This window comes from Podarcis bocagei (assembly GCF_964188305.1).
Source record: "Podarcis bocagei genome assembly, chromosome: 3".
Taxonomy (NCBI): Eukaryota; Metazoa; Chordata; class Lepidosauria; order Squamata; family Lacertidae; genus Podarcis; species Podarcis bocagei.
In genome coordinates this window covers 84,956,620-84,973,367 of record NC_138127.1, presented here as the reverse complement: position 1 = coordinate 84,973,367, position 16,748 = coordinate 84,956,620, and the positions used below count along the sequence as shown (strand labels likewise).

At 43.2% G+C, this 16,748-nt stretch overlaps 1 protein-coding gene across 3 annotated transcripts; it reads left to right on the top strand.

The window, feature by feature from the left end:
- The first annotated feature begins 2,812 nt into the window (after positions 1–2,812).
- On the top strand, positions 2,813–12,445 carry LOC308582698 (uncharacterized protein). Of its 3 annotated transcripts, none has more exons than XM_081186135.1 (7): positions 2,813–3,082; positions 6,484–6,555; positions 7,372–7,518; positions 8,039–8,091; positions 9,111–9,191; positions 10,655–10,747; positions 11,512–12,445. In XM_081186135.1, the coding sequence occupies exons 2-7, from the start codon at positions 6,486–6,488 to the stop codon at positions 11,560–11,562; spliced, it is 495 nt and encodes a 164-aa protein (XP_081042261.1). In that variant the 5' UTR covers positions 2,813–3,082; positions 6,484–6,485; the 3' UTR covers positions 11,563–12,445. The 3 variants fall into 3 exon arrangements, with proteins under 3 accessions (XP_081042261.1, XP_081042263.1, XP_081042262.1); XM_081186137.1 differs by lacking the exon at positions 2,813–3,082 and adding an exon at positions 3,297–3,624; XM_081186136.1 differs by lacking the exon at positions 2,813–3,082 and adding an exon at positions 4,641–5,560.
- The last annotated feature ends 4,303 nt before the right edge of the window (positions 12,446–16,748 follow it).

Here is a 16,748-nt window from a genome sequence, read left to right as displayed (position 1 = left end):
AGTGTAAGGGAGTTTGATGTTGAGTGTGTAGGTGTATTTTCAAAACAACTTGGAAAGCATGTTCATTTTTGTCTAAACTGAATTGCCATCTTACAAGCCCTGAATTATTTTTACTCTTTAACGACAGGTTGAAATGCAAGTAAGGCTGTGAGTTTTTTCAGGGATGTGAGATCCAGCCCTGAGGCATTACCAGGCACATTGCAATACTCTTTCCGCATCCTCTCAGAATGGGGTCACTGCTCACTGCTTTTAATAGCATTGTCTACTATTCTTGTTTCCTTACTATGATGGGGCTTGCAACCACAGCTGGAATAGGAGGGTGACAAAGGAAGCATTGTGGCATATACCTAGTGGGTTCCAAGTTCTGAAAGATGGAATTCTCTAGGCTGGGATTTGCAGCCATATCACTGCCTTGTGTGTTAATTTTTTTGTAAAGTTGACCACATTTATTAAAGAGGCTGTAAAGCTAAAATTGCTTTCTTTCCTTTTTTTTAAAGAAAAGCAGTTTTCTAAATTCTTTTACTAATGAGAATTTGTAAGTCCTTTCCTTTTTTAATACAGGAGGGAATTTGCTTTAAATATTCCATTTTAATACCTGGGCCCCTTAAAGTTTACATTTCTGTGCCAATTTGTTGATATGTTCTTAGATATGTTTGATGTATTTATTGCTGTAGGTTTTTAACCTTTTGTTATGAGTGGTTCACATTTTTCAATAAATATTAAAAAGCCAATGGTTCTTAAATGACTCACCTGAATGAAGTATTGCTGAATTCTTGAGCTCTCAAACAGCTTCTAAAACAATGCCTCCTTATTGGCACCTTAATTTTTGTAGACACAGTAGAACACACAAAACTTGGGGTTGGGGGAAGAGGTTAGGTATATATAATCCTCCAGCCCCAAGAAGGAAAAGTAGTCTGGAAATTGATCTACCGTAAATTGGGAGGTTATTATTGGGAAGGTAGTAAAATGTAGTAAAAACTGTCTTCCCTGATCGCTCACCTGAGCTGCTATGCACTGAGCTGACTGGCTCTCTATAGAGGGGTGGGTGGGAGAGAAAATATTTTAGCTACCTTTCTACACGTGTACCTATTGTTCTGAAATAGTGCTTCCATAACAAGCCTGTCCAAAATTATTCTCAATAAGTGAAAAGACTGCAATTCACAAGTACTGCAAAATTTTCAATGACAACTTTATTGAAGGAATGCAATTTACGTAATTCCTGAGTTGTTACAATCAGGAAGACCTCGCTTCACTCCCATATAAGGCAAATGCAGGTATAGGACTCTTGCCTCATTCCTCCCCATTGTGCTACAGTAACAATGGCACTGGCAAAACCATCTCCATCTGTTTATCTCGGTTGGTACAGCACAAGACTCTTAATCTCAGGGTTGTGGGTTCAAGCCTCACATTGGGCAAAAGATTCCTGCGTTGGATTAGGGGGGACCCTCATGGTTCCTTCCAACTCTTGAGTCTATGTACCTCAGCAGCTCATTGTCAAGGTTGCTATTCACACACGTAAAGGGAATAGCAATCTCGTATTTGCCTTTCCTCGTACATGCCGCATAGGAGCCAGCAACCACTGTACCACACTGCCAGAGGGCTCTCTAACCTCTCTTCAAAACCCCTGCTTTTGGAATGATATAATAAATGTGTTAAAGGCTTTAACCTCTTTGTGCATAATGCCTATTGTTACTATTTCCCCCCGAATAATCAACTAAATCCATTTTTGTTTACAAGAATAAACAAAACTAGTTTACAAAATTGGTGGGACCGGTTGCCCACTAGTGCCACATTTATTTCAAAACAAAATAATTTGTTGTTGCTTTTCAGGGTGTAAGCTTATGTCAAACCACTAGATAAACATGCATCTTAAAGAACATTAAAATAGCATACACACACACACACACACACACACACACACACGTAGCTGGAAAATGTACTAGTTTTCAAACAAATCTTATAGGAAACATCCTTCCTCTCCAAGATGTAAAATGGGAAGTCTATAATGGTTTGCTCAAGCCAAGCTCAGAATGCGATGTGCTTTGGAAGATTAAGAATATTATGCTTTTAATGGAGAAATTTCTGGAACAACAATGGGATAACGGTCTCACCCAAGGCATGGTGGATAACAGGAACAACTGGGGGAAAGAAAGACATAGCATCTTACAAGGACAGGAAGAAACACCATGGACAGAATTGCCACACACAGGAAGAACAAGAATATAGTTTAAGTTCCTCACTTGTAGTTTTATAAATCATTTAATGTGTAAACACAGATAGAAGTTATTAATATTGCAGTTGTTGTATAAGGATTATTATGACCAGAATGCAATGGAAATTAGTAAGATTTTGGAACACGGAAATTAAGCAAACAAACCATCAATTCTAGCACGTGGGGGGAGCACCTTATCTAAATTATATAACTTGGTATTTGAACTATTGGTATTAATAGCTGTATTATAAATTGTTATTGTTATAATGAAGCTATTACTGGATTACTGGAGGGGCAGGCTTTAGGTTTGGGGCGGGCAGAACCGAGTTACCTGCAATACAATTGGTCAGTTGAGTATTATTATTTATTTACTTGATTTTGGGGGGTGGCAGCTGCCCCCCCACCGCCCCCGGTTAAACAAACAAACAAACAAAACACCCCACGGCTTCCTTTCCCCTCAGCAAGGAAATGAAACGCTGCTGCTAATTCGGAGCCATTTCCCTTCGATAACGCTCAGCTTGGTTGTCGTCGCAGGCTTTGCCGTTCCCCTCCGCCAAACACCCCTGTCAGGGGACAGAACACGGGGACTTACTCCTGAGTAAACGCGCGCAGGCTTAAGCCGGGCTCAGTCTCCTCCCCCCATACACACACTTATTTTCGCTCCTCCGGCTCCCCCTCAGCGCGGCGCCCCGAGCAGTCGTGAGGGAGGCGCCGACCCCGAGCGCCTTTCGCCTCCCGCCATTTCCCGGATATCGGCGCTGGCCCTGTCCCGGCAGGCGGCGGTGCTCCGCGTTGTGGTTCCGGGTTCCCGGAGCGCCTGGGGCCACGACGGCCGCCGGTTGCTGGTCGCCTTCGCCGCCGACGCCGCCGGTAAGCGCCGTCCTGGGCAGGCCGGAAGGCCCGTTAGCTGCTGCCTCATAGGCCCGGCGCGCTTTCGGGGAATAGCCGGCCTTCTCCCCGCAAGCCGCCCGCCCTGCGCACCGCCCGGTCCCTGAGGCGCCTCGTACGCGGCGGGGCTCTGAAAGGATTGTTGTGGTGAATAACTGCTGCTGTTACTGTCGACGGCAGGAGTCGCACCACACGCGTGTAAACGGGCCCGAGGGGCTCCGGTTAGGGGGCGTGGGGGGTTATATTCGTATTTTGGCTTCCGTGGGGCGCCCCGCGTAAAAAAAAAAAAGGAGCACTTTAATCCGGAGTAACTGTCACCGCCGCTCCTAGAAGCGTGGGGCTGGTTCTCAGCGCGAGGGATTGTGAATCTTCCCTCTCGTGAAAACAACCAACCATCTTTTCCACGCATTACAAATGTGCTGCTGTGGGGGATAAACTTTCCATACTATCTCCTGCAAACCTTGTAGCGGCACCTTGAAAACCAACCAATGCATTGTTTTGTGGATTGCTACTGCGCTTATCTGGTATGCCTTTGACCTGTTGCGTGGAAGCCTTGATAGAGACAGCCCCTTGCTGTTTCGCTTTCTCTATACCTCTCTGCCTGATGTTGGACAGGCACACTGACATCTCCCTGCCTTGCTCTCCATATTCAGTCCATTGCCAGGTCATGGTTACTTCTCACTTTAGAGCATTGCAAAAAACACCCACCCATACACACCAGGGGCTTTCCTCTCTGAGCCCTGGGAAAAGACCCTTGTCCCTCTGCCCCCTGGCCTAGGTTGCTGCAATGCTCTCCTTTCTGGTCTTCCATTGCCTCACCTTGGTTCCATCATCTCCATCCAGCTACGTTCCAGAGGGGTATTTGCAAAAACAACAGAGAGCTGAGTGGCACTCTAAATTGTAACAAATGTATTAATAGAGTAAGCTTCTGTGGACTAGACCACGGGTAGACAAACTAAGGCCCGGGGGCCAGACCCGGCCCAATCCGCGGACAGTCTGGGAATCAGTGTGTTTTTACATGAGTAGAATGTGCCCTTTTATTTAAAATGTATATCTGGGTTATTTGTGGGGCATAGGAATTCGTTCATTACTCCCCCCCAAAAAAAAAATGCAAGCTCGCTCGCCACAAGGTCTGTGGGACAGTGGACTGGCCCCAGGGACGCGGACTTATAAAAAATATTGGGGGCCCCCGGGAAAGCTCATGAATAATAAATAAGCTCATGAATATGCAAATAAAGTGGTGCCGCCTCCTCGTGAGCGAATAGGGGAGAGCGTGCTGCGCCTATTAATCAGCTCCGGAGCGGAAATTGGGTGGAGCTTTTGCTCGGGAGGGAGGGCAGGAGGCATGCAGCCCGATCCTGTGCATTTTGGGCTGGGGGAGGGGCGGCGATGGCGCTCTGCTGGAGGGGCGCCGGAGATTATTGGGGGGGCGGAGCCCCCCAAACAAATTTTTGAGGGGGCTCGGGCCCCCTCAAGCCCCATGGAGTCGGCGCCTATGACTGGCCCCCTGCTGAAAAAGTTTGCTGACCCCTGGACTAGACAAACAAAGTGCTGCTTGAGTGGGGTGTGTTTCTCTCTCTCTGTGTGTGTGTGTGTGTGTGTGTGTGTGTGTGTGTGTGTCTCACACAACAGTGAGATGGAATTGTGAATCTGTGAAGTTAGAGGGAAATGAAATGTAGAAAGCACGGTCAGTAGCAACTACATTATTAACAATGACCATTCCCAAAGGAGGGTTAAGGTGCCACAAAACAGTTTGTTTCTGCTGTTAAAATCATTCCTCCCTCAAATAATGTGATGCTCTGTCTGGTCCAATAGTTCCTCATCTTTGCTATCAAAACCCTCCATGACTTTGCCCCTCCTTATCTCTCCATTCTTATGTCCTGAAACATCCCTGCTTTTGACCTTTGCTCCTGTAGCTCTATCACCTCCAGCTGTCCAAAGGTCTTCTGCTCCCTCAGAAGACTCCCTTTCCCCGTTTGGAACTATCTCGCACATCACTTTTGTGATGCAATTTTTTCTTTCCTCAAATCCTTCCTCAGTGCCCACTTTCCTCATAAAGCTGTTGGCACAAAACCTGGTGTAACTGCCCAAGTATCTGTAACAGTGAAGAAGGGGTGGGGGAATAACACATTCTCCATCTGTTTTTCCTGAGCTTTCACAGCTCTGCACTTCCTTGTTACCCCCTCTGTCAGTTTTTAGATTGTATGTTTCTCAGGGCAGAGACGTGGCCTCTTGTTTTCTCTCAAGCACTTTGCAAATGGATGATTGTATATAAATAACACATAGAATGCTAGCTATCTGGATCTGATGAATTGGGCTTTAGACCATGAAAACCTATTCGAGAAAGAGTAAAGTAAGTGTCCCAAAATTCCATTTTGTGTTTACTGTAACAGGTTAACACAGTTAAGCTTCTGGAACTTATTGCATGGTAGAACAATACAGACAGTCATACTACCCCAGGTGAGAGAGAGGGAGAGAACTCATTTTGGTGTACAGTGGTACCTCGGGTTAAGAACTTAATTCGTTCCAGAGGTCTGTTCTTAACCTGAAACTGTTCTTAACCTGAAGCACCACTTTAGCTAATGGGGCCTCCTGCTGCCGCTTGCTGCACGATTTCTGTTCTCATCCTGAAGCAAAGTTCTTAACCCAAGGTACTATTTCTGGGTTAGCAGAGTCTGTAACCTGAAGCGTCTGTAACCCGAAGGACCACTGTAGTTTGACAATCGGTTCAGACTCCAAAAGCATGGCCAAAGTGTGTTTGTTGAGGAGTAACTAAGTGAGTTTGTTAGGGAGTTACATTATTTAACTTCTGCAAGTACCCTGAGTGATGAAATGTGTATAATGTTGCATTTCCAAGGCTACTCTTTTATAGAATTTCAAGAGACTTTCAGCTTCTCTTGGATGAAGAGTTTTTTAGGTGTCTAAATGCAACATGAAATCTTTTCAGAGACTCCCCAGGCTTGGCTGTACAAACAAGTTGCATTGATGATGTGCCACTGGCATGAATATTTTTTCACATGTAGCCATGCAAATCATGCCTGAAGTTACCGCATAGCTACAAAGCTGGTCCTTAAGAAATTCATTTTTGCTCATTGGTTGTTTACTTACACACCTCATACTGTTGGTGTTACCACTTGTGCACAATTCTTGAAGTGCAGTTTAACACTCTAAGCAGTTGAAACAGACTCTAATCTAAACCTGATATGCCCAAATCTGTTTCAACTGCTTAGATTAGATCAGATGCTTAAAATTCAGTAGTACCAAGGTCATTAGTCTTTCCTAGTAGTGGAAAAACTCCATCTCAACAGGTAGTTTCAGTTTCTTCCACAGAAAATATTTTTGACAATTTTGTTTGTGTATATATAAATATATATGTTTCATAGATATGGATAACAGACATGAAGAGAAAGGTGGGACGCTGTGTGCAACATCGCAAGAGAAAACAAAAGGAAGAGGTAAGTGTAATTGTTGAGTCTGTGACAGTAGCTTCAATAGAGAGCATTCTCAGGTTTTACACTCCCTGAATGTATATCGCTTGTATCAGAGCCAATTAAATGCTAACTATTGGTTTACACACCTTTTTTAAAAAAGTGCATTTGGGTGTTTTGAACCAGTCTTTCAGATGCTTTGGCACATTTCCAGATTGCAGCACAGTGTTTTTAAGTTCACTCAACTTCTTGAAGGTTTTTGAAGGCATTGTGGGTTGTGTTGGAACTAGTCACACTACTTAATCAGCACTCTCTGATCACTGCAAAGTCAACTTGCTTTATCTTTATCACTCTGGGCGGCTTCCAAAAGAATATTAAAATACTATAATACATCAAACATTAAAAGCTTCCCGAAACAGGGCTGCCTTCAGATGTCTTCTAAAAGCCTGGTAGTTGTTGTTCTCTTTGACATCTGGTGGGAGGGTGTTCCACAGGGAAGGTGCCACTACCGAGAAGGCCCTCTGCCTGGTTCCCTGTAACTTGGCTTCTCGCAGTGAGGGAACTGCCAGAAGGCCCTCGGTGCTGGACCTCAGTGTCCGGGTAGAACGATGGGGGCGGAGACGCTCCTTTGGCCTGAATGACCCTTAGGAACCCTTGCAACTCTGCAATTATATGATTCTATTAAATGCAGTAAATATATGTGTTCACTGTTTATTATTTAATTATCAATTTGATTAATCTGTGTTTTGCCTTTCATTTAAAATCAGGATTTTCTAATCTAATGTACCAAAAAACCTAAATCCTAATCAGTGCTCCTGTACTCTGGGTTTTTATTTCTTTAAGAGAGAGAGAAGAGGAAGCGAAAACGCAGCAGGAGCAGGTCCACCTCGATTTCTTCCACTACGTCGTCTAGTTCTTCAACATCCTCATCTTCAAGTTCTTCCTCAAGGTCCTCTGCTTCACGCAGCAGAAGCAGCTCAAGTAGTAGAGGTATGATTTCATCTCTGCATTGAAGTAATATGTTTAGTATACGATGGCTTCAAATACTGACAGCAAGTCAGCAAATACTGACAACTTCCAAGCCCAGACCAAGCATAGATCGATAACCTGCATTTTGTAGGAGCTTAACTGTGCACTGTCTTAATGAGTTTGTTGTTGTGAGAACCTGATTTAGCATGGTGGAGATGCTTGAATGTAATAGACCTGATACTCAAGCCAGCAAGGAAAGGAGGGGGCACAACATTGAATTCCATCCATAGACTAAAACATTTCTCCTTGGTCATGTAAACATTGGTGCCAAATTTGATGGTGCCATCTTTAGAGGTGTCCAAATCCGTGCAGATTGGAACATTTTGGTCTGCAATCTTGATTCAAAATGGTGTCTTGTATATCCATACATAAACGAAAACTAGTTCCACCTTCTCAGGAACTGTTTTGTAACACAACTCTGATTCATGTAACATCGTTCAAGCCATAATACGTGTTCGTTGGTTTTAATTTTAATTCCTAGATTCTCCCAAATCAAAATCAAAGAAAAGGAAAAAGGAAAAACAGAACAAAAAGGTAAGGCCAAGATTAACAGATAAAGCAGAGATGAAAAATCAGTGCAACTGAAAAGCTCTTCTTTGTGCTTTGTTCAACATGTCATGTTTTTGAGCACAAAATATTTTGTAATTTTCTTCTGTGGATTCAGACAGAATATGATTTGAACCCAAACGAGAGGTTATGCTACTCTGACTAACTTCCTTTTAGCAGATTACATTGCTTGCTGACATGTGACAACCTCTCATGGAGGTGGCATGTGAAGATTGCTTGTCTTTCAGCTGCTTTGGTGATGGACCTATGAACTCCATATCCATGGAAATGCATGTCTCATTGTTGGTTCGACTCACTGCGGATGTGACTTGAGTTTACAACAGTGATCCTCATATGATGGGTTGGATGCCTGTTAGCGGATAATGTGGGTGTGTCATATGGCTGCTAACAGTGGGTTCTGGAGAAAATGTATCATTGGAAGCATGCTACTGGCATTTTCATTCATAGATTGGACTTCTATTTAAGGATTGAACTAAATGAGCTCAACAGCTGATTAGCAGGTACCTGTAGAGCCGGGTTAAGGAACTAGAACTGGCCAGCAGGTCAAATCCATGGTTCCCTGATCTCCTGTGAGCCAAGTTGGATGGGTAGCACCTATCAGTCTCCAGATGTCACAATGACATTGGGAGCCTGCTTTCCTTTGCCCTCGTGGTTTGAAATCAGGTTGTGTAGACAAAGGCACAGCTCTCTACAAGCACCATCAATCACCCTACAGCAGCCAGTTTGTTTTATGCTGCATTCCCATAGCAACCATTTCCGGACTGTCACCCACAGGACTTTCTCAAAATTCCAAACATGCCCACTGGCCTCAAAAGGTTGGTGAACTCTGGTTAGCAACTTATCAATATTGCCAATAAATAAATAAATAGGGAGATTGGTCTGCTAGGTCTCTGTAGGCAGTGCATAAATTAATGTGAATCTGTATAGGTGCTCTGTGGCTACTATCAGACATAAAGAAATGCCTGTGCATGTTTTTATCTCTTTAGAAGAGAAAAAAAGATAAGTTGAAGAAAAAGAAAGAAAAGAAGAAAAAGAAAGAAAAGTCAGGTCCTGTACAGCTTTCTAAGGTAGGTGCAAGACTGAATGCCTGGCAGTGTCTCAATTTTCCCCCACAGAACTAGACTAGCTCATAAGTGTCTATGATTAAAAGTATTTAAATGGGCAGTAGAATTACTTAGATTTTCTGTTTTGATTACCTTTCTAAAGGTTGAACTACATCTTGCTATTAGAACAAACACTGTGGCATATTTATTGTACATTTTTATCTGGTATTTCTCCAAGGAGCTCAGGGTGGCAGACACAGTCTCCCCACCCCTGTTTAATCCTCACAACAACCCTTAAGTTAGGTTTAGGCTGACATTGTATAATTGCCCCAAGGTGAGCTTGGCTGAATAGAAATTGATACCCAGGTCTCCTCAGTCCTAGTTCGGCACCATTACCACAGGTGTGATTGAGCAGAATGAACTTCAGGAGAGTGAAACTCTTTCAGTATTACTTTCACCAGATTCATAGAATCTACTGTTTTAGTCTCTGACCCTGAAGAATCCTGAGTATTTTGTTTTTAGGCTGTTTCCATTGGGTCAGATTTCCCTCCCCCCCCCCAACTTAAATCAGTTTAAGATTTTTGATTTCCTGTTTGTTTTGGCTTAAGAGGTCCATTCATTACATATTTGCACATGTTTCTGCTTTCCCTGTAAGCCGCACATAATTCTGAAGAAGCAGGCATGTAGCTCGGAAGTACTTCTGGATCCTTTGCTGTCGCTTGAGACTCAGGTGGTCTCAGGGGCATGGAGTGTCCTCCATCAGCACTGGCTGATGGCCCAGCTGTGCCCCTATCTACACAGGGATAGCCTAACTTCTGTTGCTCTGGTAACATCTAAATTAGATTACTGCAACAAGTTATATGTAGGGCTTCCTCTGAACAAAGTGAGCTGGTGCAGAATTCAGCAGCCACGTTTCTCACTAGGGCAAGGCACTTTGAACCAGGTCCAACTGCACTGGCTGCCAGTTAGTTTCTGGGCTCAATTCAAAGTGCTGGTTTTGACCTATAAAGCCTTAAATGGCTCCGGACCACAATACCTCAAAAAGCACCTCTCCCTGAACCCTGTGATCATCTTCAGAGGCCCTGTTTCATGTGCCTCCTCCACAAGAGTCCCGGAGGGTGGCAACACAAGGACAGGCTTTTTCTGTGGTGGCTCCCCATTTGTGGAATGCTCTCCTCAGCAAGGCTCACCTGGTGCCTTCATTTCCTATCTTCAGGCAAAAGCATTTCTCTTTAGTCAGGCCTTTGGCTGATTAACATTCTAGGTCCTTTTAAATGTATTTGCAGGAGGGGGGGGGTGATTGAGATTTTTTGTTCTTGTTTTTATTATGTAGTTTGTATTCTCGTTTTGTATTTTTGTGTTGTGAACCGCCCAGTGATCTTCGGATGAAGGACGGTGTACAAACTTAATAAATTAACAACAGCGGCAGCAATATAGATAATTTAAAATGGTACATATTTATTTATGTATCAAATACATTCTTTTAGTACTTGAAAGATAAAAAGAAGAATCAGAACTACAGTATGATCACAGGGAAGAAAATTAAGATGAAAGTAAAGAAGAGTAAAAAGGATAAAGAGGTAACATTTTAAACTTTTTTATTGCTTCCTAAGGGGAGGGGGGAGGTGGTACCTGTGTTTACTGGTTTGTTTTCCCTTCAGTTGTAGCATCAGAGCTATGTAAATTCATAATCCACTTTTGGTCTACACCTTGATCTAGATCTGTATTTACTGCCAATCATTTCCGTGGGCTCTAGCACTCATCACGGCGTGCCATTGCGCCAGAAGCGGTTTAGTCATGTTGGCCACATGACCCAGAAAGCTATCTGCAGACAAACACTGGCTCCCTCGGCCTGAAAGCGAGATGAGCGCCGCAACCCCATAGTCGCCTTTGACTGGTCTTATCTGTCTAGGGGATCCTGTACTGCCAATGCAGATGTACACCTCCATTGCAATGCTTTTCCAAACCCTGTCAAACTGTCTGGACGTATCTTTTCATACAGATGGATATACACATCTGTAATGACCGGTTGCTACTTGAAATGGCAGCTGGATCAAAGCTGTAGCTTTTCTCACAATGTTCTGCATTCCTTGAGTTTGTTTAAAAAACACCTCTTTATGTTTAAAGGCCTTCTAGTTTTTCTAGTGATTTTTCTGTTATTGAATTATTTTATATCATTCCCCCTAATGATATAACGAACTCAGGTGACTGAAAGCCTAGGAGTTTGGAAGCAAAACAGAACCACCCCTTACAAAAGGCTACAAAATGACTTTCTAATAGTTTGAACTGGCTATTGAAAGCATTTATAAAATAGTTTTAAATTCACTGGCTTTTTTATTTCCAGCGAGATCGAAACCGCGCTGAACTTCTTGATTTCTTGAACTCTGCTTTGTAGTGAATATGCTACTAAGCAAGGACCAGTAAGTCGTCAACCTGCTCCTCAAAGCACCAAATACAAGCTCAGAGTGAAGGGGCGAAAGCACTTTATGTGCGATGAGCTGAAATTCTCCTGCTGCGAAGATCCTCCTGTACAACAGTAAAGAACTGAAGGCAACAACTTGCCAACAAAGAGCCATATTGCCGCTCCTGGGGACCCTAAGAAAACTAGGGTGATTCCTTAAAAATGCTTTAATGGGAGATGACATGGTTGAATTTTGACCTACTGCACATATCCCAAACTGCATGCAGAAAACAACTTTACCACTGGCTGTCCTTTGTCATTTTTCATGTTAAAGCTGACTATTTGCAAATAAGCTCTTTCAAAAAAAGAGTACCTGTATATATAGAAATTTTTAGTATTGAAGATATTTGTTTGTAAACGGCAAAAATCACCTCTTTCTAAGTAGTGTGTATTCTAGAGAAATTAATACAGTATACTTTTGAAAACATTGTTTCATTGATAGGATTTCCTTTTCCTGTTATTAACAAGCCAAACGGCAGTTTGTTAACTAGGTGCTAGGGTATTAATTAAAATATTCTGGCATAATATAACCATTATGTGAATATTCTGCAACTAGCTTGCGTCCTGGTGTAATTTATTATTTTGTGTTGATCCCCACTGCTTGCTTTTTTGTATGCTTGCCATAGTTTATGTTCTAACCTCCCACAGAGAAATATGTATGTAGGTGCACACTATGAGAATCCCACCGGGCCATCAACTTAAAGAGAGTTCAGTGGTACGCCCAATAGACTTCAATAGACGAGTCGTTATGTAAGGTCACAATGTACAGACTTCTATTTTAAAAGAAAACAAAATAAAATCTGTTTCTGAATTTGAATCACATAGCACTTGGTGAATTATGTGCCACACAAGTAGAGTTTTAGAGTATCAGGATATGGAAGCTCGGAGCAGAACAAAACAGGCCAGGCCAGTGGTCACAGGGTTCCTGCCCCAAACCATTACCTGTTCTCTCTTGAGAACATTTACTAAAGGAAATGCATGATGAAATCTTGTAGCTCATTCTTACCACTCCACATGATTAGGTGCCACATGGGCTGGGGGAGATGAGGAGAGAGAAGCATATATCATATCACACTTTTAATAAGATCAGCACTAACAGAAGGGAAAAGTGGACTCTGGACTCTCTTAGCAGCAGCATATGAAATAGTTGTCATTATTTTGCATAAATTACTAGAGTACTTCTTAGTGTGGATATTCCTACCACCCAAACTAAGCAGGGAGAGATAGTTAGATCTGCTGTAATGCAGTATAACAGTGGTTTTCAACCAGTGTGCTGTGGCACCCTGGGGTGGTCAAGGAGTGTTGGTTGCCAGGAGCTGAGGCGGCCTCAGAGTAAGCAAGCAAGCAGGCCAGGGAGCTCAGCCAGCCAGTCCAACAGCCCTTGCTGCTGGGAATGGAGAGACAAGTCCCAGGCCCCTGTGGGGCAGTGTGAGGAGGCATATCTCTTTGGGGGCAGGGAGGGGCAGCTCAAAGACTAGGAGTGGCGGCGGCAGCTGCCCTGAGGACTCCCAAGGAGACGGGAGAGAAGGCTGAGGGAGCACTTCTCAAGGGAGGGTGTTCAAAAAAGGGTGAGAAGCTGTCAGCTCTGCAGGCAAGGGGTGACATAACTGGGCTCCTGATCCCCACAGGGGTGCTGCAGAAAGAAAGTAGTTGGTCAAGGGAGCCATGGACTCAAAAAGGTTGAAAACCTGCAGTACTGTATAAAATTCCACAAATTCCAATTGGTAAAATCCCTAGAAGTAACAGCAGAGGGCACTCTATCCCTCTCTAAATTTGTGGCAGAGTGGAATTGACTAGAGAAAAAGCCCTGGTGAAGAAGGAAACATTTCTAACATCTGTACAGAGTACGGTGCTGATAAATTCTGTTGAAATACTTCGTAAATGAAACTGGTTGCCAAAGTTGCTTTGAAAATGATCTCATTTATGTGTTCATCCTATTTTTATAGAGCATTTAAATGAATACACATAGTGGTGTTGTTTAGTCGTGTCCGACTCTTCGTGACCCCATGGACCAGAGCACGCCAGGCACGCCTGTCTTCCACTTCCTTCCGCAGTTTGGTCAAACTCATGTTGGCAGCTTCAAGAACACTGTCCAACCATCTCGTTCCCTTCTCCTTGTGCCCTCCATCTTTTCCAACATCAGGGTCTTTTCCAGGGAGTCTTCTCTTCTCATGAGGTGGCCAAAGTATTGGAGCCCCAGCTTCAGGATCTGTCCTTCTAGTGAGCGCTCAGGGCTGATTTCCTTAAGAATGGCTAGGTTTGATCTTCTTGCAGTAGTCTCCTCCAGCACCATAATTCAAAAACATTGATTCTTTGGTGATCAGCCTTCTTTTTGGTCCAGCTCTCACTTCCATACATCACTACTGGGAAAACCATAGCTTTAACTATGCGGACCTTTGTTGGCAAGGTGATGTCTCTGCTTTTTAAGATGTTGTCTAGGTTTGTCATTGTTTTTCTCCCAAGAAGCAGGCGTCTTTTAATTTCGTGACTGCTGTCACCATCTGCAGTGATCATGGAGCCCAAGAAAGTAAAATCTCTCACTGCCTCAATTTCTTCCCCATCTATTTGCCAGGAGGTGATGGGACCAGTGGCCATGATCTTCGTTTTTTTGATGTTGAGCTTCAGACCATATTTTGCGCTCTCCTCTTTCACCCTCATTAAAAGGTTCTTTAATTCCTCCTCACTTTCTGCCATCAAGGTTGTGTCATCTGCTTATCTGAGGTTGTTGATATTTCTTACCGGCAATCTTCCAGCAATTCATCCAGTCCAGCCTTTCCTATTATGAATTCTGCATATAAGTTAAATAAGCAGGGAAACAATATACAGCCTTGTCGTACTCCTTTCCCAATTTTGAACCAATCAGTTGTTCCATATCCAGTTCTAACTGTAGCTTCTTGTCCCACATAGAGATTTCTCAGGAGACAGATGAGGTGATCAGGCACTCCCATTTCTTTAAGAACTTGCCATAGTTTGCTGTGGTCGACAGTCAAATGCTTTTGTGTAGTCAATGAAGCAGAAGTAGATGTTTTTCTGGAACTGTCTAGCTTTCTCCATAATCCAGCACATGTTTGCAATTTGGTCTCTGGTTCCTCTGCCCCTTCGGAATCCAGCTTGCATGTATGGGAGTTTTCGGTCCACATACTGCTTAAGCCTGCCTTGTAGAATTTTAAGCATAGCCTTGCTATACACATAGTGTATAGTTGCTTAACTCTGCCTCTGTTGCTGTTTGTTGTCCTTCTCTTCCCAGCTTATTTGACCAGGTTCGGTAAAGGCAGGGCTGACTGATTTTTAGTATGACAAAATGACAGTTCAACCTCAGTGAAGTCATTCCTTTGCCTTCAAGCGGGGGGGGGGGGCAGAACTCCTTTCATAGCTGTCGCTTCCACTGCTACTTTGATGGAGTAGCAACTGGTGTGCGGAAGCACAGCCACCCCACTGACCTGAACAGGACTGGAACAGGGCTATGGGAATGCACCTGTGAAGCCAGTCTGGGATTACTGCTGAGGGTACCCAAAATCCAAGAATCAGCCAATGCCCTAAATATCCTTTCCTGGAATGTGGCTGATTGGTCTAGATGTTTATCTTAATCTACAGATATTCCATTCTATTGCCAAAACTTTAACATCATCGCCCTTCAAGAGACATGGGCGGCGGAAACTCCACTTCTGGGATTACTGCTTATCTGCCTACAGAGCTCCAGTCTTGCTCCCCTCCCCCAACCCAGATAAACTGCAGTGCTGCTGCTGTGAGGTCACTGCAGACTCACTGCTAGTGCTTTCATAATCATCAAGCCCTATCCACTTTGATGCAATGCCTCCATCTGCGTATGGAGTTTGCTGGATTAGTGTTTGGTTGCAACATATGCCATGCTTGCTAAATTCTCAGAGTTGTACACAATTATTTCTGAATTTGCACCGTTGGTGCTGGAACACCATTTGCTGTTATATTACTACTATTAAATTATATTAATATGCTATTAAGTTATATTACTTAAGCTAAGCAAGCGTGGATTGTTTTCAACAACTGAGATAAAAACGAGTAGAAGCTTCATGCAGGAATAGGATGTGTATACTTTTTAAAATTATGGTTTCTTGCATGTGGATTTACTTAACCCATGTATGAGGACTATGTTTTGCAAGAAAGTACTGATCAAAACATGGAAACAAAATAGCAATGATGTTCTTTTGTGTTAAAATAACAGTAATTCTTGAAATAAAAAAATTCCTTCCAGTAGCACCTTAAAGACCAACTAAGTTAGTTCTTGGTATGAGCTTTCGTGTGCATGCACACTTCTTCAGATACACAGTGTATCTGAAGAAGTGTGCATGCACACGAAAGCTCATACCAAGAACTAACTTAGTTGGTCTTTAAGGTGCTACTGGAAGGAATTTTTTTATTTTGACTATGGCAGACCAACACGGCTACCTATCTACTACAGTAATTCTTGAAGTCAGCAAGACTTCCCTTTGCAGAAGCAATGCTGGTTCTTTTTCAGTACACTTGCTGCTTCTGTAGGTTTTCATATCTAATATTTTTAAAGTAATGATTTCCATATAACTTTTAATGCTGCTCTTTACCAATCTGGGCTTTTGGTTTCCTAAACATTCCTCCCACTGTCTTTAATAGTATTGCATTTGCTGGCTTAATTTACGTATCAAGGTGTGCCCAACTATGGCTTCCTGAGATTGTGCAAACATTGGCTAGAGTTCATGGTTGAGGAGAGAGCTTAACCACATTCCTGGGTTTCATGCTAAGCCAAACCCTACATTCACTGCTCAGCTGACCTAAAAGAACCAGCAAGGAGTAAAGCAGGTACAATCTCTTCCCCAGGAGCCAGCGCATTTGTGTGTTCACAGTAAGTCATGGTTTGGGCTTAGCATTATGTGCAAGCACATCCTTATCTTCCACTCATCAACTTTAGCATTTGTTAGATCTTTCAGTTTAAAAGTCAACAGTTTTACATTTTAGTTCTGTACACCACTACCCTCTGCATGTTCACTCAGAAGTAACTCCCACTGACCCGTTCCACACTTAATACTAAGACAATCCATGACTTAGTGTAAACAAGTAGATTGTGCCTGCTTTGCCGCCTCATTCCCCACCCCATTATTCCTGCTGCA

Bases quoted from the DNA above. Each gene is read 5' to 3' on its own strand.
- LOC308582698 (XM_081186135.1), top strand. From the start codon at position 6,486: ATGGATAACAGACATGAAGAGAAAGGTGGGACGCTGTGTGCAACATCG. The intron at 6,556-7,371 runs GTAAGTGTAATT...TATTTCTTTAAG, and splicing joins AGAGAAAACAAAAGGAAGAG to AGAGAGAGAAGAGGAAGCGA. The intron at 7,519-8,038 runs GTATGATTTCAT...TTTAATTCCTAG, and splicing joins AAGCAGCTCAAGTAGTAGAG to ATTCTCCCAAATCAAAATCA.